Source organism: Pteronotus mesoamericanus, unplaced genomic scaffold (genome assembly GCF_021234165.1).
Source record: "Pteronotus mesoamericanus isolate MK-2021 breed Mesoamerican mustached bat unplaced genomic scaffold, CSHL_Meso_final contig_27, whole genome shotgun sequence".
Taxonomy (NCBI): domain Eukaryota; kingdom Metazoa; phylum Chordata; class Mammalia; order Chiroptera; family Mormoopidae; genus Pteronotus; species Pteronotus mesoamericanus.
Window position 1 is genome coordinate 23,475,429 of NW_026555115.1, and position 20,085 is coordinate 23,495,513.

The 20,085-nt window shown below is 47.0% G+C and overlaps 1 protein-coding gene across 3 annotated transcripts in view; it reads right to left on the bottom strand.

Moving 5' to 3' along the window:
- The window catches only part of KALRN (kalirin RhoGEF kinase), a 721,333-nt gene that overhangs the window by 18,996 nt on the left and 682,252 nt on the right, over positions 1–20,085 (bottom strand). For all 3 annotated transcript variants that reach the window (XM_054575198.1, XM_054575192.1, XM_054575191.1), the window contains 7 exons: positions 19,822–19,945; positions 18,642–18,701; positions 5,768–5,795; positions 5,281–5,452; positions 3,518–3,639; positions 2,645–2,776; positions 942–1,106 (listed from right to left, as the gene is read on the bottom strand). In XM_054575198.1, coding sequence (XP_054431173.1) covers positions 942–1,106; positions 2,645–2,776; positions 3,518–3,639; positions 5,281–5,452; positions 5,768–5,795; positions 18,642–18,701; positions 19,822–19,945 — 803 coding nt within the window. The remainder of the gene's footprint in view (positions 1–941; positions 1,107–2,644; positions 2,777–3,517; positions 3,640–5,280; positions 5,453–5,767; positions 5,796–18,641; positions 18,702–19,821; positions 19,946–20,085) is intronic.

Here is a 20,085-nt window from a genome sequence, read left to right on the forward strand (position 1 = left end):
AGGCCAAGGTTTCCCAGTGAATTACAGGTCCACTGAGACAAAGCCGTTGGGAGAGTGCTGAACCAGTGGGGACAGAGCTGGGGAGCATTTCTGACTTCAGCTGTGGGTGGGGCTGCAGTCTGAGACCCTGTAAGGTTTCCGGAGCCCCTCTTTAGGCTCTGGGATTCCTTTAACCCGAAGAGGCACAGAACCTCTTTGCCTTTTAAGTAGTGACCTCCTTTGTCCACTCCAACACACTCGGTCCACTCCCCTGCACGGCCAGAAAACTCACTCCTTGTTTCCTCTCTCAAAATGTCCTGGGGACCACCGCGGCTTGGTGGGATGGCAAAGAGGTGGGCGAATGAGGAGCCTCACTTGTAAAATACTCATGTGTAGCTGGTTGTGTGTGTATCTTCGTTTATTATTCAGCACATCCACCTAAAAATGCATCCACATTGAGAAAAGATGTTCTGGGAGGGTAAGAGAGTGGGGAAATGATCAACTCCTTTAACGAGGTCCTTTTCCTCTCCCGATTTTAAATTGGTGAGTCGGGGTGTCCCTAGTACTCTCAGGTACACTTATGCCTGGCAGGGGCTCCCAGGGGAGAGGAGCGTTGTGGTGTTTCTGTCTCAGAAGAGGGGCAGATAGTACCCATGTGACTCATGATGTCTGCCTGCCCCTCTGTTCCTGGGGAAACACCTGGAGCCCAGGGAACCTGGCAGGCCCAAGCTAAACATGGGCGGCAGATCTAACTTTTGCTCCAAGACACTTGAAATCACACTTGATGGAAACAATCTTCACCAGGCCTCTGAAATGTTACTTGACTGAAGCCACTGAACAAATCCAAGCCACCTGCTGCATGGCAGCTGACACGCCAATGAACAGACAGTCCCGGCAAGTGTGGCCTCTGGCCAGGCGCCTCGCCTCCACTGACGGGGGTCCTGGGCGCGGCTGGGACCCACCGTATTCTGGAAGTCTCACGAACTCCGAGGGCTCGCTGGGAAGGCTGATGCCCCAGGGGTTACTGGCACTGACTCGGAACTGATAAGGACTCCCAGGGCTGAGGTCTTCGATGACGAGGTAAGTGTCCAAGGTCGAAGCTACTGACTGCTGCCAGGCCTGAGAACCTAGTGCACAATTTCCGAGGAGAGAGAAAGAGAAAAAGCCAGAGGGACATTGTTTCAAAGACCTTCAGCAAACAAAGAAAGGAAAATTGACACATTCCATTCAAGGGACAATTGCGGTCACTGTGTTGGGCTCTGAAAGCCTGTGGGCAAACTGTGGAGGATTGGGGTTTAATTTCCTAAATGCTTGAATATATCACAAGGGATGTAGAAGCAGTTGGCCCGCAGTTCATTTCAAATATGCACATGTGAGCATGGGAAGTCAAGTAGATCATACAGAAGTTATAGAGGAACATGGGGCACATTTTGAATAAGGCCAGGAAAGCAGAAAGTAATACCAAAACTGAGAAACTGCATTTGGAAATTGAAACAAAATAAAAATGAGCATATTGAGCAGTGTATACTTGTAGAACACCGTGGAAGGCGTCTTCACATAAATCTCTCGTTTTACTCTCTCACTTAAATCCATAGAAACCCTATGAGGTCAGGAGCACTAATCTCAGTTTACAGATGAGGATACCAAAGCTCAGAGAGATTAGACAGCTTTCGCAAGGCAGCTTGCATAGTGCCGAGGCGAGCATGAACTTGGTGAACTGTGCCCGTCGCTGCACGTTAACATCTTTGTGCTGCCTGGGGAGACACGGGAGGGAACAGGATGAGAGAGGGGCTGAAGTCAACAGCTTTGGGACTTTCCCAGGGGAAAGAAGAGTTAAAATAATAAGAGGAATGGAAAGGACAGTAAAACACATGATTTTGGTTCCAGGTGCAAGCATCACTTTCAATTCCCTTGTGTAATTCGGCATGTGGTTCAGGGATGTGTTATTAACAATCAGCTATCTCACAGCTTCTTATTTTAGCTAATTCTTCTTGATAAGTAGATGTCAGGCTTGGCTGTTTACAACTACTGAGGAAATGTATGCACTTTTAGCATGTAAATGTAACATTTAAAAACAATTTCTTTAAAAAGTTAGTATATATAAAAAGATACTATATATAAATATATATAAATTTATAAAAATTTATATATATTTATATATAGTAAAAAGTTACTATATATAGTAAATATATACACACACACACACATATATATGGTGCGATCTCTAAATTTTATCTGGGGATGGAGGTGCGGGGTGGGGTAAAGCTGTGTTCCTGATCTCCTAGTTGTTACTCCTGGAGAAAGATCACAAATTAGCAAACTAGAGACCTGGGTTCTAACTTTTGCCGCCTGCTTCTTAACTTTCTTTAGACCTGAGCCTCCTCATCTGCAAAATGGGCCTGCTCGTCTCCGTCTGCGTGACTGGGCTTGTTAGGCAGGGAAGTGCACGTGAGGGCACTTTGAAATCTGCCATGAGTCTTCATTTTGTCCAAAACCACTACTGGGTGTTTGAGATCCCAGCAGGCGCTGTAGTCTGGCGCTGAGGACTTTGTACTGAGTTGGAAGACACAAGAAGGACCCGCTGATGAAGGGCTTGGAGACCAATAGTTTTATGACTCTGAAGGCCCCTTTTATAAGGAAGAGGAGACAGAACCAGATGGCCCACCTTCCTCTCTGTACTCCACGGTGTAACCGGAAATGGTGCAGTTTCCCGTGCTGGACGGGGGCAGCCAGCGGAGAATCACAGAGGTGCAGCTTCTCTCCTGGGCGATGGGGCGGTTAGGGGCCGCTGGGACACCTTCAAGGGCAGAAATTAGGGTCAAGTGCTATTTCTGCAGAACTTGGTATTTTACAGCAGGGTTGAATGTTACCTAGGAAATGTTACCTAATCTGCATCTCAAATTTTTCCTGTGGGAGATACACCCTGCTGTCAGAAATTCTTCTTGGTTAGAACATCGTCCCAATACACCAAGGCTGTGGGTTTAATCCCCAGTCAGGGCACATACAAGAATCAACCAATGAATGCATAAATAAGTGGAATGACAAATCTCTCTCTCCCCCTCCCCCCTAAAATCAATAAATAACATTTTATTTTTACAAAAGAAATTCTTCCCTGGGTTGAATACCGCACATGGAGAGTAGAACACTGAAAGCTCTTAGCGAAAATTCGTTCTGTTCCCACCTGCTAAAACTTTACTTTGGAATTTCCACAATGCTCCCCCCCAACGCTGCCCAGGTCTCAAGGAGCTCTTGTCATGTCCACAGAAGATATTTGACTAGCACACATTCACAGAGAGGAAAAGGAGAATGGTAAGTGCCAGGGCCTGGGGTCAGGGAGGGAAGGATGGGGAGTTATTTAAAGGGTAAAGAGTTTCAGTTTTGCAAGTTGAAGAGATTGGTAACACCACAATGTGAATAAACTTACAGGTGAAAGTGGTTAAAAGTGGTTAAGATAGTAAATTTTATGTTATGTGTATCTTATGACAGTAAAATTGAATATTTTAAAAAGTATAAAAAGTGCTTTAAAAAGAGTCTGTACCTTGCACTTTAACCGCAGCAGATGTTGATGCGGTCCCGTGGTCATTTGTTGCTATGCAGGTATAAATCCCGCTGTCCTGGGGCATCAGATTACAGATCTTCAGGGTGATTTCACCAGAATCGCTAGAGACACCGAAAGGATGCCTTCAGATTCTAGTAATGAGACGGTTGACTGGTGGGGTCTGGCATCTGGTGCGGTCAGCTGAGTCCTTAGGGCCAAGGGCGAGTCCCAGTTCTGTCACATGCCTCAGGTGGTCACCTTGCCTCCCTACATTCTCATTTCCTTAATTATGGGGGGGAAATTCTTGCCATGCCTATCTCTCAAGTGTATTGTACATAAGGGATACGGATAGAAAAAGAGTGAAATGAGGTAAGAATTGGAGCATGGTTTGAGATATGTAAAGTTCTATACAAGCACTGGTTCACAGTATTGCTTGTGTTATTACCACCAGCAATTTCATTCTGAATAGTTTGTCTCACAGATCAAGAATGAATGGTACAGGAAATGGAAAGACTAAGGAATGGAAATGTTCAAGTATTTCAAATTTTACATGTGGGACCCTCCAAATCATTAAGTAAAGTAAATAAAGGGCAAATTCCTCCACTAAATGGTGACTATCCCAGTAGTCCCAGTCTGGGGTCTGGGCATCGCACTGGAAGAGCTGCTCTGAAAGGGTTAAATGCAGAGGTCACAGGCAGCCCCATGCTTTCCCCACCAATTGTGACAGAAGGGCGATCCTCAGGCTCCTCGCCCAGCGCGGACTCCCGCTAACCTCCTTGGGTCCACTGATGTTTTAGGACCCAGGCAGGGAGGCTCTGCTGTGACATCATTTTATTATACATCCACCAATATTAAGTTAATAGATGAAACTATCTTGATCTTGGGTGTTTCTTCCACAGATGTTTCTTAACAGAACAGAAGATTAGGGCTTGTTACTGCTTATCTACTGTGAGCCATAGTCCACAATAAAGTTCATAATTAGTAGTAATAAATATTAACAGGATGATTGGGAGGCAGTCAACCAAATTTTGTTAAACACCTGTTTTACCCAGAAGCATGCTGTGGCTGGATATTCTGTTTTCTGTTGTACATTTTGGAGTGGGTCACTGTCTCTTTTGGTAAGAGAATTGTTCTCAGGTTAATGGGAGAGCTAAATATTGATTATATCACTGCTTCCCAGGATGCTGAGAGGGCACAGAGAACACTGGGACATCTGGACGTGAGGACCACATTCCTACCACAGGTCTGCGGGCCTCCTCATGTCTGACATAGACATTCTCTTGGGAATCCTTAGGAGAAAGACAACTAAATAGGCTGAAGGGAAGTCAGTGACTGTCAAAACTCTCCAAGGTCTGGTTCAGCCTTGACCTGAGAGAGTCAAGTTTCATGTTTGTCTTTATTTGATGTGAGTCCAGAATGCAGCCTTTCTGAACTGTCCTTTCTGATCCCAGGTATGCCTGCCTAATGCAGAGCAACAGGTGAATATGTGCTGGTCATGACCCAGGTGACAGCCTCAGGCCGAGGCTGCACCTGAAGCTCAGGGTCCGCAGTCCACTGCCATGTGAGCAGAGTGCACTGCTGTGAGCCACCCAGAGGTTTTGACTCAGTCTCTCTCTTAATCAAGGCCAAGTGTTTGTGCTAGAATAGGCTCCGGGGCAGCTCTTCTCTGGGGGAAGCTAAATCCCTGGAACGGAGCTGCATCCCAGACTTAGCCTCTTGGGGCTGCACTGCTCGCTGGGGGTGCTGAGGGCGGGGGCGCTTACCAGGAAGAGAGGTTGTAGGTGGCAGAGCTGCTGTCCGTGTCAAGGATGTTCTGGTCTGGACCCTTCCAGGTGATGGTGGGCTTCGGCCGCCCACAGACTTTGCACTGCAGTGTCACTGTGTCCCCAAGCAAGCAGGTCACGTCCACTAAGGGCACAAGGAATTCTGGGGCCACTGTGGTCAAATTGACATAAATTCACATCATTCAGAACTTAGAATAAAACAGCCATTTTATAACATATTACTCTCATTTCCCACCCATGGTGTGTAGCAATTCAAATAACACTATTGGTTAACCTGTGTCCCATGAAAAAGTATTTTAAGGTAATACATGTTCACTGTAGACAAATTAGGAAATATAGATGAACAAAGAGAAAAAAAAGCTTCGTGATGCCATGATCCAGAAGTAACTATTGTGAATGTGCTGGTTCTGCCATGAGCTATTTAGGCAGCCCCCAAGTTCTCAATTCTACCACTTTTTAAACTCACCTTCTTGGATGAAATTTGGATTTAAGATCTGAAAAACACAAAGAAACAGAAGATTGCTTAAATCCTAGACGACTACAAGAGAATAGGAGACTTTTATTCTATTGACTAAAATGAAGTGCAAATTAGAGGGATGAAGCCCAGAGCCCAGCCCCTGCTATTTGTGACCCTGTCCCCATCACAGTGACAACAAAGGGCGCCTGGTTTCCTCTCCTGTCTACTCTGGTTGGTCACACTCCTCCAGGTGGCCTGGGGCCCGGCGCCCGGGCAGGTTTCCTCTGACCATGAGCTCGGCAGGCCACGGCTGGCCTTTCTGTCCTCCTCGCCTCCGTGGCCCTTCCTCCCTGCCACACGCATGGAAGGCCACTCTCCTTCCCACCCTGTTCAACATTCACCCACGTCACGATGGCACAGATTCTTCCCAGTGCCATGAATTTTCAAAAGCAGAGGACCCGACGCTTATCAGATCAGAAGAGTCATTGCCATTAATCACTAACCACTAACCTAGCGGTTTCCTTCCAAATGCACCCCCTCCCCTCTAGCAGGGAAGCTTCTCGTAAACGCAGAGCTTGCCTGGTTGAAGGGGAAAGAGAACGATCGTGCCCATCCATCCAGTCCCCGGCACGGCCTCCTGTATCCCAGGCCTCCACAGGACAACTTGAAAACAACTACCCCTGGGCTCCAGCCCTTTTGGCTGCTCAGGTGAGAAAACGGAGATGTAGACCAGCTAGGCCTGGTCACAAGGCTGGGTGGCAGAGGCATAGTTGGAGCTCTTTGCCTAGCGTGCTGACCACCGTGTGACACCACGGATCTTCACAGAAGGAAACACCTTCCAGCCAATGGATCATGCTGAAAAGTCCCCACTCCTCAAGGGGTGGAAGCCGAGTCACCCCTCCCATCTTTGTGTTATCTCCAACCGTGTAAGTCTGGATGGCACCTGGCAGGGTGAACAAACCATGGGCTTTGGAGTCAGAGAGACTGGGCTCAACTCTTTCACTTAATGTGATTTCAGGCTGATTACTTGAAAATTATTAGCATCGATTTCCTCTACTCTAAAATGCAAATAAATAATACTTGGTGCAAAGTGTTACCACAAAGGTTAAATGAAATAATGTATGTCAAGTGCTTAGCACTATTCTTGACAAGCAACCAATCTTCAAAGACTAATTAAATAAAGATTATCTAATCCTAATCCTCTCCCTTACGCTAGGCAACCTATTGTTACAGTGGCTTATATCTAATAATTTATTTTGCAAAATTCTTCTTTCCTTCATAATGAAGCCAGAAAGCTCATGTGTCTTTCAAACAGCCCATTGGGGCACTCACGGTTAGCTCCCTGTATTTACTTCATATGTGAACACGGTTTCTGTATGCTCTTCGCTGATACAGGGATCCATAGGAACCCTTTGGGACAAAGATGCTATTTCCTCCTTTGGGTTCCCCTCTGCAGATGACTGCCCAGGTACGCCTCCTAGGTGCTTCCCTTAGGCTGCAAGCCCTCCTGCGGAGCCACGCCCTGGGGCTGGCGTCTCAGGGCTCCTCTCTAAAGGCCACTCACAGCACTGGCTGCCTTCCTTTAAATCAGTGGTTCTCAGTCTTTAACCTGGATAGCTTTAAAAACACAAAAAGACCAATGCCTGGGCCTCATGCCCAGAGATTCTGTTTTAATTAGCATAAGGGCGATCCAGGCATCAGGAGTTTTGAAAGCTGCCTCAGGTGAATCAACATGCAGCCTGGTTTGAGGAAAGCTCCTGAAGGCCCCCCTCAATCCAAGTGGACTGATTTCAGATAAACCAGCTTTCTGCCCCTGAGGCCTTTCCGAGGTGGGGTAGGGGCGGAGTGGGGGCGCCTGGTAAAAGCTTCTGCCTTTCCCACACCTAAGAGACCCCTCCATGTGAGGAGACATGGTAGGGGACTACCCTACACATGGTGGGCACCACCCCATCACTTATAGGTGGTGCTACGCCTGCCTTAGGTTGAGGCAGAAAGAATGACATCTGAACCAGTCATTTCACAGTCAAAGAAAGAGACCAGGAATATTGTCTAGAGTCAACAGTGGCTATCTCAGGGTGGCAGGATAAAGGGTGGCTCTCTCCTGTTCAAACAACATTCACTGTGGTCTCCACTAGGCCAGGATAAGGTTGTGTGGCTATAGAGATGCTAAGATGTAGGCCCTGCCCTCAGGATTTAGAAAATGTTGTCTGGACTTTGGGTGATTCTTTTCTTTTTCTTCTTACCTGGGCTTTCCAAATACTCTGCAGTCAGAATGTTTTACTTTTGTAACAACTTTTCTTTAAAGGAAAAAAATAAAAGGTGCAACCAGAGCTATTAAACTGCAGGTTTTTCCAGGACACAAGCCCCTTGTTATTCATCTTTGTACCTCGGGCCCTGAGCGTGGGGTCTCCTGTACGGTGGGCACTTAATACATGCTGGTTGAATGGCTATTTGATCTTTGTCCTCATTTCAGTTCTCCCAAGAACTGAGGACTGGATCATGAATGGAATTTGGAAATAGGACCAAAAGATGTATACACCTTAACACCTCTGGGTAATGACTAATACTAGTTGCCTAGATTCTATTTTCAAACACAGATGTTTGAAACACAAACTTTTTGGAAAATGATTACAGAGCAGTAAAAGCCATTGGCTCTGAGAACGGGAGGCTCTGAGCAGCACGCTGTGCATGCAGGCGGGGACATCAGCTCTGCCGCCGGCAGAGCATGCGGGGCCCACAGACCCGCAGCCGGACACGCCCTCCTGCCCTGAACACATTCCTAATGCCACTCAGGCCCTAGTTCTATCTATCAGTTGGGGGTGACGACGCCCACCTGGAAGGTTGCTTGATGTAAGGACTCTTAACTGATGAAGATTTTTTTGACCTTTGATTAGGGGGTGACGTGCAGCAGGGAGGAAGGCAGGCGTACTCACTACCTTTGCTGGGCCAGCAGTCTAGTGGGGAGGGTGGAATTAAGTGGCATCTGGACAGTGTTCAGGGTGGCGCCTGGCTGAGCTTAATGGCCAGCCTCCAACAAACATGAAGCACTGCCCTCGCCCCATCCCATCTCCACTCAATGACAAGGACTCTGGGGAAAAACGACTTGGGAATGCGGGCTACTTTGTTCAGTGTCGTTGCTGATGGGAGCAGCGCGTCCAAGCCAGGAGTCTCAGAGAGGGGACAAAGGACAACGGGACAGATGAGCGGCAGGTCCCTATGTTGTAAAGTGTTAAGTGGGGTTTCATATACCGGCACGGTGCAGGACTCTAATCAAACACCCCAAACTGCTGCTTAGAGGATTTCTCTAAGCCCTATTTCTCTTTCTCATCACACCCCAACTGCATTGAGTACGTTATTAAATACACTGTTTAAAAAACAAATCTTCCTAGTTTGGCGGGGGGGTGTCCAGCCCGTGGCCCGCCGGCCGCATGTGGCCGAGGATGGCTGTGAATGCAGTGCAACACAAAATCATAAATTTACTTGAAACCTTTTTTTTGCTCATCAGTTTTTGTTAGTGTTTGTGTATTTAATGTGTGGCCCAAAACAACTCTTCTTCTTCCAGTGTGGCCCAGAGACACCAAAAAGTTGGACACCCCAGTAACTTTATGGGGAAGTTGGAGACAGATGTCACCAGTAAGGCTTTCTTGCAGGTTCTCTATCTGGAAGGGCCGGGGGAGGCATCCGGTTTATCGTGTGGCGCTTGGCTCGCCCAGGTGTTGCTGATAATGGCAATGACAGCACTGGCTGGTGTAGCATTGCATAGTTGACAGAACCTACCCACAAACTCCTCCATTGCTCCTCTGAAACCCCGGGGTGGGGGTGGGGGAGTGTGGAGCAGGGGCTGCTTACTTCCATTTCCAGATGAGATAAAGAAGGCCATGTAAGATCGCAGAGACAGTGACAGAGGACCGGCCCCAGGCGTTCTTTCCAGCACAGCATTCCATGCGGAGGCAGGGGTTTGGGGAAAGCGCTGTGAAACCTTGTCCTCGGTGTCAAAGGCTGACTCATCTGCTGACCTTGGCTCTCCCACCTTGCTCTTCAGCCCGTCTCTTCCTAAGCCTCCTCTTTAAACACCTCTAGCAAGGACCAAGAGCCTGGGAAAAAAATCCATGCTAATGTTTTTTCTAACTTTGACTCTGGATTGTGTCCATAGAAGATTCCTGCCTCATTTTTCCTCTTTCCACTTGGAAGCAAATCAGAATGTGGACTGCAGGAGGGCCATGAGGGCCTCCTCACGCTGTAGTGTTAAGCCTATGGATCTGTCTATGGCTCCCTGCAGGCTACAGGGCCCATGCAGGCAAGGCCCACGTTTCGCTGAGTGCTCTTGCCTCAGAGCCTAGCACAATACCCAGCACACAAGTACTACATTTATATTTGTCAAATCAAAGAAAATTTAAAGTGGTGCGATCCTAATCTGGGGGAGGAGAGTTGATAAAATGCCCTGCCATGCACTTGGGGTGCCTTCCTGTTTCCATTAGCTGGGAATGTGATCGGCCCTGGAACTTCATGGGTTAGCCCGCACGGAGACTCGGCTGGCAGTGACCTCCTGTGGCCCCTCTCTCATAACATCTGCCCTGGATGTCACTGCCCTACTAGTCTCACGACTCCTTTAAAGATAGTAACCCTTTTTCATGTTTTATGTACCATCTGTCATGCTGCTTAACAGAGCATTTTGCTCATAGCAGGAGATCAAGTATTTGTTGAATCAACTTAACTGAGGTCATGCAATTAGTAGATGAGACTATTGGTCTCCTGACCACCTTGTCTAATGATCATTGTGCATTGTGTAAAGGGACCTGGGGTGTCGGGCTGGGACCTGAAGGGTCAATCATGAGCTGCATGTGTTTCTTGAAGCCTAATGTTTTCCTTCCTTAGGAACAGTTTGGAAGTCCGGAGAGAGTAGTAGATGGGAAGGAGGAGGGAACTGGAATCCGAAATGGACATGGTAGTGGAGGAAAGATGGCTCTCTTCATATGAAATGCACATGATCTCTCCCTGGGAGACCCAGATCCGAAAGGACGAGGCTGGCAAAGACCGTGTGGTAAAGAGCTGCTGAAGAACCTGGTTTTATTTGAACAGCAGGGGGCGGCAGGTGGCAGTGCTTCCTCCTGCTGGAGAGAATCATAATCGTTTCCTTCATTTTCCTTCAAAACGGGAGGGCGGTGGGTAGCAGAAAAGGACACCGGTAAGATCAACTAGCACTGAATAATAAGCTGATCTTTGAAGAAATCTTGAAAGTCTATTTTTCTTGCCAGTCCATGTCCAAGATTTTGACTCTACATCCTGACAGTGAGGGCAAAATCCTCGTATGTCTACAAAAGAAGGTAACAACCAACTCCAGAGTAAAAATATCCCCACCCCATCTTTTCTGAATCCCTCGTCACCAGCCACAAAACACAGTTCAAAACCATGTATCGGGAATGCTAAAAGAATAAAAGTGGTCAAAGGGAACTCAAAATAAATGTCCTAAACCTTGAGTGAACCCATGTTTCTATTCTCTCCCTTTTCCTTCTATTCCTTTTGTGCTTGTTTCATGGGAATCTGTGTTCAGAGGAGAAAGGAAAGGGATTTTAGATGATTTTAGATGATGAGATTTGGGAATTAAATGAACGGGTATAAGAAAAACAATTTCTAAAAATTTGGGTATGATTTCTGGAGTTTTAACCCTTCATGTTTCTAATCTAGCCAAACCAGGCATGATTTTCTGCAATTTCAGAAAATATTTTTCTGAAGTTTTAGAAAATCTTCCTGCTTCTGCTCATTCCTAAATGGACATACAGCAAGCTGCAATTAAAAATATGTAAATGCAACTCAATCCCAAATGCAATAGAATTGTCTCTGAACTAGTTCCTTACTTCCCAACTATTTTCGTTATCATTTAGATACAAGTATTTTTTCTTCAACTTTGATTTACTTCTTTGACCCAATTGTAATAGAAATGTTTTATAATTTCTAAATGTATGAGATTTGTAAAAAAATTATCTTTCTGTTACTGATTTCTAACTTAATTTGTATCATGGTTGGAGTAGTTGGTCTATATGATACTGTTTTCTTGATTTTTTTTTGATGAGCCTTGCTTCATAAATCAATTTTTTGTAAAAAGTTCCAAGCATTCTTTAGAAGGATGTACAAGCACTGATTGTAGGGTACAGGTCTCTATGGATGGACACAGGTTAGTCACATTGTCTTACGGGGTTTTCTGGTCCACGTCCCTCTCCAAATCTTGTTTGGTATTTTGGTTGTAGAACATTTAGTGTGTTCTCAAAAGTTAAAAGGATGAAAATATGACTTTTAACAGGATAATAAGAGAAATCTATAATCTGTCCCACAAAATAGTTGAGGGGAAAGGAACAAAAGAAGGTGGTTGATTACTGCACGCGCTGCTCTCACGATGCCCCCAGTAGCCCAGAGGCCTGTCAGGCAGGGACGGGGGTGGGGGCCGAGGACAGTCGGTGGCAGTGTTGTAATTTCTTTTTCATAAATCACACTGCCAACCTGAAAGCCATGATCTTAGCTTTGGATATAGTGTTTATGGATGGATGTTTTGAGTTCTCATCCCCATTTCCCATTTTTTTTTTAAATGAGTGAAACAACCTCCCAGAGTCTAAGGACCCACAACATGTTAAAATTGGCTCTGAGGACATGGGAAAGTGCAAGGTTGACCTGGAGGGTCGGTCCCCAAATAGGAATGCCCCTGCCTTGTGCCCCTTCCCTGATTCTTCATGGTACTTACTGCAATGTGGTAATGCTCTGTGTATTTAGATTTTGAAAAACTGAATTGACCGGGACACCACAGTGAGTGAGCCTGCAGGTGAACCTTGAAAGCACAGGGTGGGCGGGGCTCTGGGGGTGGCCTTTGCTCCTCTACTAGCATGTTCTGAGAGGAACTTCTCCTGGGTCAATGGCACTTTGCAATCTCATTAGTGTACAATAAAAATGAAAGGGCCTAGGCCCCATTCCAGGGGAGGGAGCCAAGGAAGGTTGCTGCAGGACACGCATGACGGAAGGTGTGCCGACTGGCTGCGTGGGTCTGGAAGGCCCATTTAGATGTTTCTAGCCTGTGCAACTGAACATCCTTTCTTGGCTTCCATGAATGGACTCCTGAGTCATTGGGAAAGGGTGTGGGTGAGGACAATTAATTACCCCAACTGTCAAGTTTTAAAAAGTTGTTGAGGAAGAAATTCTCTTCCAACAAGAAGATGTGCAACAAGGGAGGGCCAGAACCTGATCCTTCTTAAGAAAGTGCCTGAGCCTCAGTGACAGTTTTTCTGTGTGTCACTCACCAAGTTTGGCTGCTCAAAGCCCTGCAATCAAGACCTGCTATTTTATTGGTTGAATAGCCGTGACCTCTCTGGAAGTAAGAAAACCCCAGCTTCACTGGGTGTTTGGAAGGAACACAAAGCATGACAGTTGTGAATATGCAGTGGAAGGTCTCCAGGAGAAACACCCGCTCCAGCAGAGCTAAATGCCCTGCTCTTAGCGGCGGAAAAGAAATCAATATTCATGGAGAGTCAGAACGAAGCTGGGCAAGAAGAGTGAGTCTCCGGGCCAACCCCATCAGATATATTACAAAGAAAATATTTTGTAAAAATAAAACGAGAGGAATGTGATTCTTCACTCTTTTCTCCAAAGAGTTCTTTTTATAAATCTTTTTTTTTTTTTCCCAACTAAAACGCAGAAACAGGCATCAGTGGAAACATGCTGGTGATGCCAGGAGGTCAGCTGACTAGGGGTGCAAGTTTCCTTCCATCTGGCTGGCCAGGTTACTTTGAAGCCCTGCTTCTGTGACAAGGAGCCACAGCTCCTGAGGTGGGAGCACCAGGTTGGCTCTTTGAAGATGTGGAAGCTGGAGCTGGGGAATGCGGGGGTGGGGAAGGAAAGAAGGGTCAGCACTGGCCATTCCAACCCTTCCCAGCGCAGGGAGTGGCCGATCCAGTCAGGTCTCAGGAGGCCATTCCTGCCACACCTCCTGCAAAGCAAGTTTTGGGAGCAAGGTGCAGAATCTTCTGTTTCTTCTTCTGATGGAGTCTCATTGTTTTCAGAATCAGAAGTTCAGGAGAGCAAAGGGTCTCAAAGCCCTTTGGTAACACACCTTAGATCTGCACGGTGCTCACTGGGCTCCATGTCACGTACGGAAACATCTGTCCCCTCGTAGCTGTGCAACCTCCCGGAGAAACCTGGGCTCAGAAGGCTACCTGTACAGAGCTCAGGTGTTCTGATGTCCGTGCCAGTGTTCTTTCTGTGTGATACTGCCTTTGTGTGATTTTTACTTAAATTATACTTCAGCCTTGGAAAGCAGGGATGGGCAGAAATGATACTCCACTTTGTTGAGCTGGAACACTGAATAACAAATTCATACAGAAAACCTGGCACAAGAAGGCAGGTCTTGTCATTGGCCAGGACCTGTGTTTTAGTTAAAAGCAACCCAGAGGTGGGGAGCAGCCAAAGAGGCGCAGGGTGGTGTCGGTGGGGGAACAGGGACCAGGACAACCAGACTGGCTATTCAGGGCAACTTCTCATTGTCCAACAGAAAGTTACAACTTCCCCTGCCTCCGTTTCCTCTCTAAAAGTCTCCCAAGGGGCTGGAGGGAGGAGGGGAGTGGGGAGTTACCCTTTGGTGGGTGTGGTTTCAGTTTGGGATGATGAACATCTGGAGATGAATAGTGGTGACGGTTACACAACTTGTCAGGGTATTTAACGCCACTTACAATGGTGGAGGCGGTGCGTTTTATGTTATGTATATTTTACACAAGTTAAAAAATGCACAAAGAGGGGCTAAGTAAAGCTTTCAAAGTTTTTGTCGACTCTGAAAGTCTATGATTTTTATGCTAATTGGAAATTTTCTCCCAGATTAGCCTTACCTTTCTGTTTTCCCTCCCTCATCTCTCAGAACCCTCTCCCACAAGGTTCCAACCCTGCTCCTACTGCAGAAAGTGACACTGAGTGAAACACCTGACAGCGGCATTGTGACCATGGGGAACGTCCGCATTTACTCATGTCCCATGTTACAGGGCTGGGGCAGAGGGACATTCTTTCTGGAATCCTGACGACCTCCTACCCTGACGGGTTGACCTTCTCTGCTAGAAGTGCTACTAGGTATTTAAGAAAAATTAAGATGCATTTAATTAATTGGGCTTGACCTAAAAGCCCGGCTAAGAATCCTTGTCCCTGAAGACGAAGGCTGGGAGGTGGGTTCCGGCCTCCCTACCCCAGCGTACAATGCAGGCGAGTTGCAGGGCTGGGGTTGGAGGGCAGGCACAAAAGCCAAGCATCCATGCCATCCTCAGGCAACTTCTCAGAGGCGGCATGGGTGTGGTGCCCTGCCAGGCCTGGGTCCTAAGAGAAATCCACCACAGCTCAGACTTCCCAGAGAGGGCCATTGGCTCAGAGGGCAGGTGCTGAGCCTCAAGCCCCGAGCTCGGTTCCAGCCTGGGTTTCAGCGCAGGCACCGGGCAGGGGCAGCATTGAGAAGCTGTCGGGTTGGCATGTGGTGCCCAGCCCACCATCACGCCTATACTCCTTTTCAATAAAAGGTGATCAGCGGTCTAAGCTGTCCTGGAACAATTGAATTAATATTAACTTGTTCCTAAGACAGCTTAGTGTTTGATTTTTAGCCCTATTTGACTCTTCTTCCACGCGGAAACATTTCTCTCATCTGTAATATCCTCTCCTCTCCTATTCCCAAAATGTAATCTGTGCAGGGTAAAGAGGTAAGCTGAACCAGGGAAGGTCCTTGTCATTTTGGGAACAGTTCTGAGGCATTGTCACGGATCAGCAGGAAAGGGCTGATGGGCCATGAGGGGGATCGCATGGGCCTGGAGCCAATCATGCAGCAGCTAGCGGTGTGGCTGGTGGTGCTGGGAGTGAGGACTGGAGTTGCACTTGGGAATATTCACACGATGTCTCTACAGGGGAACAGGCTGTAAACTTCAGAGCAGAATCTCCTCCTTTAGGTAACTGGGTGTTCTTGGAAAGCTTTGTAAATCAGATTCCTAGGGTTCAAAGTGATTTATTTTTCTCTTAGCTTTCAAAGATGTGCCTACATATCTCCCTAAAACAGTATGGTGGGACATATGCCAGCTCTGGGGGTAGCAAGCAGCTGGTGTGGAAGCAAGGACCCCAGGAAACGGCTCCTTAGGGGAACACTTCAAGTCACCAACTGAGGAAAAAAAACAAAAAATGCTTGGGTCACTACCCCAAGCACGTGCCTAAATGATAGGCACGTGGAGGCCGAATAAGCACACGTACACAGCTAGGAATGGAGTTGATGAGCCGGCGCCAGGTCGAGGGTGTCCTCAGGGCTCCAGATATGGCTTGCAGCGCAGGCCATGGGAGTTGTCGTGCAGCTCAGTAGAGCACAGGGACACACTCTCAAAAAGATAACACCTGTTACGGTCATCAGGTTCAGAAGACAAGAGCACGGTTGGGGACCAGGCCGGGCCTGGTAATGATATCCAAAGCTCTCGCTTTAGCAGCAAGAGGCCTTCAGGAGGTGGTCCTCCCACCTGTTTCTTAAGCCAGGTCTTTAATGCATAGCTCTCTTCAAATGCACCTGTGGCCATTTTCTTCTGCAATGGATGCTGTGGTAAGGTTCTACTTACCTCCCCCTTGAGAACGCTCTCAACTCACATTGAATAGTTTGACTTTCTATATCTTATTTGTTATTTGTGTCTGAAAATACTAAGTTAGTAGTGCCAAGATGCCTGCTTTCCCTCAGCACCTGCTTATGTGTTCAGAGTTAATTTCAAGGTGGCAACACAGTTCAGAAGAGCTCATTGATGTTTAGAAGGACCGGCATGGAATATACAAGGGCTGTGTGCCACACCTACTACAGCACTGCTAGGTTAACCAGAAGACTTGCAGTTTCCAACCACGCATCCCTTGAGAGTTCCAGTTAATTGAAATTTGAAAACTTTTTGGACCTGCATCAAGACACGTTTTGGCTTTCCTTGTTCAGCACTGATGCCTTAAAGCCTTTGCTTATGTGCCTCATACCACCTCCCTAGGACTTATCTCACTCAGGTCATGCAAAGGCTGCAAGCTTTGGATGAGTAGGAACCTCAGAAATGTGTGCATTTCACAAAGTAGGGCTAAGATGTGTGTGCACGTGCACTTTTGCTTCACTAAATGTAGAACAGAGCATCCGGTTACATCAGTTAACCTCCGCATGTGTTCCTCACCTGGTACCACATTCCCCTGTGCCCCCTGCTTCCTTTAAAGAGAAGAGTAGCAAAGTCACTCACTCTTCTTTCCAAGTCTCCAGAGCTGAAAAAGTTCCCAGATTGCCTTCTAGAACACAGATACCTGGCCTTTCCCTCCCTCTGCTTGCAGATGACATCTCCGATACATGCCAGCAGCACAGGCTGGAGATGCAGGAGCCACCAGGCATCTATAAGCTGAGAGCGGTGGGCTCCACAGGAGCTGGTGCCCATCCTATGAAATGAAACACAAGCAGAGCCAGAAACCCTCCCCGCAGCTTCCTCACTCCCTAAGATACACTTAGGCTACGAATGTGATGTGCACTTCCTCCCACAGCGGAGCATTGCACTGACCCACACCTGCCAGACTTAGTTCTGTGGCATTACCCACATCCTCAGGAGACTACTTCGTCCTGGCAGAACTCCTACTTTCAACCACTTGTCTCTGGCTCAACTCAACTTCATTGGCTTCTTCCACAGAACTTACCAGGTCTTGGGCAGCATGGCCATTCTTGGGTTTTGTGGTCGTTGTCACAATAGGGTAATGGATTTCATTGAGATTAGGTTAAATTAGAATAAAAACACTAAAAACCCATCTAGTTAAGTGAAAAGCTTAGGGCTACAAAGAAGAGTTTTTTCCCCTACAATTCTCTACTTCCTACTTAGAGGAAATCTCTATACTTTTATCCATTACTGGAGATGGAGGCACAGATTTGGAGAAAAGCGTTTCAATGAACTTGGAAAGAAAAAAATGGCAGGGCATGCCAATTCCAAGTTTGCTCAGATTCTCTGGGGTTAAATGTACAATGGTTGTCATTCATTGGTAAGCCAGGTGAGAGGCCTGTTTCCCCACACAGCTTCTAGCCTAGGAGGAGTTTGGAAGCTGATTCATTGTTCTTGCTGGTGGAGGTGTTAGTTCCACTCCCACATCCCCGTCACTACAGAGCATGAGAAAGGTCCCAGGGCAGCATCTCAGTCCCTCTGTCTCTAGGAGGCCTCTGCTCAGGCTCTGGGAGGCAGCCCACTCCAGGGCGCCTCTTCCTTCGCGGTGGGCACAGCCACTGCCCAGAAACCACTGCCATGAAGCCACTGCCATTGCTCCTCATCTGCTCTCAAGCCAGCTGTACACAGCGTGCCAGGTCTCCACAAAATCATAATTAGAATATGATTTTGCTGGAATCTTGAAGGAGGACTAGGGTCCATTGGAGGAACCAGATAAGGAGGGAAAGGGGATAGAAAAAGAGGAAAAAGGGAGGAGGGAGAGGCAAAAGTGGGAATAACTAAAACTAATGTGTTCCTCTCTTTTAGCTGGAAACTAGCCACTCTTTATGATGCCATTTTCCATGAACAAAAAAAAAAAAAATGTGTTCTAAGTTTCCAATAATGAAGTTAAACATTTTCTACATAAAGCCAAACCCGCAAAAGAAGAAAATATCAAGCAAGCATTTAAGAGAAATAGAAGTGTATGTTTTAAAAAAGGCATCTAGGGAGAGTTTTCTATGAAAATTGAACTGAATTACGTTTGTTTGTTTTGTTTGTTTTTCCAGTTGGGATGGAACACCCAGAGAGGCTCTGACGTAACAGTTTATCCTTGACTAGCTGGTCACTTTGGCAAGGCCACTATCACAGAACATATTTAGAAAGACAATCATTGCAGAAAACGGGACAACAATAGCTGCTTCTACCTCCATGCTAGTATTAGGATCAAGATCATCACACTCTGACTCCTCGGAACTGTTCGTCTCCTTGGTGGGCAGCATGAGGAAGGGGAAAGAAAGAGAACACAGTTAGAACACAGGCAGCTTTTGCTAGAGAGCGAGGAGAACTTCAGAGAAGCATGGGCAATGGGAAACTGGGCAGAGAAAGACCAGGTGGGGGTGCGTATCACCAAGGGCGGCAGCATGCTCTGTTCAGGAGTGGAGGCTGGGACCACGGACAGCCGTCATCTCACAGGAAATAGCAATGGAAGCAACCGAATGAAGCATGAGTGCGGTCAAATTTAAACTGCGGTCTTCTGTGTGAGAGGCCGGCCGGCCTTCCCAGATGAGGGTGAGGAGAGAATACAATTTCTTTTCCCCAAGAAGGAGGTTAGAACGGGTTTTGGTTCTTATTTTGCTCAGGAAGGGGAAAAAGTGCCAGGTAGATAATCACACATTAAAGCACAACTGAACCTCAGCCTTCTAATTTCCATTTTCCAGAGTCAGCACTTTCCAGAGGGCACAGTGGAAAGAAAACAGATTACAATGTGTCGAGGTGGGAGGCAGCAAAGGTGTGCCAAAGCCTATAATCAATGAGTTCAGGGTAATAGGTGGATTATTATAAAGCAGTAACTTGCACTTCACCAATGTGCCCCCCTTCCCTGCCATGCACAGGCCTGAGAGCGATGTCTGGATTCTGGGGAAAAGAAACGAAACTTTACCAAGGACACAGTGGCCCTTAAATTCCAAACCTCAGACGTCACAGGGTTGAGGGTTTGGAAAGCATCCCTCATCTCTTTATCCGGCATGTATTTTCAAACCTAGGATACTGACTGCATGGGCAACTTGGAGAACTTTAGTATGAATCAAGCACCTTGCATTTCTAAGAGAATAATGCTGCAGATAATTTTGCTGTAAAACATCTGCACAGTATAAAGTCATAAAAGAAAAAAAGAGATACTTACTTATTTGAATCGAAGTTGCCAGGAGAAATAAAAAAATACAAAATAAATTGATCTTGCATGCAAAATCCTGTTAAACTACCTCCCCTCTGGGTCCCACGCTGGGAAAAAAACAAAAATCCCCATCCTCCCAGATTGCCTCGTGAGGATGCTGCAGGGTGGGAGTAGATGAGAGGTGGGACACAGCTCCGGAATACCTTACTCACTTTAACAGAGACTTTGTTGCCCAGAATATCCTTGGGTTTACGAGACCCTGTGGCTTCATTTTTACCCGTGTTCTCCACTTCCGCCCGCTTTCTCATGCGTAGAGTATGCCATGAACATGACTTCCTGTTGTACCAAAAAATGCACCAATCAAAATGGCAGGTCAGGGCAGGGTGAAGCGGTGGCTGGGCTCGCCACCCGTGGGTGAGTCAGTTGGCGCGGCGCTCCAGTCATGCCCCGGCCTCAGGGGCCCACGCCTGCGCGCC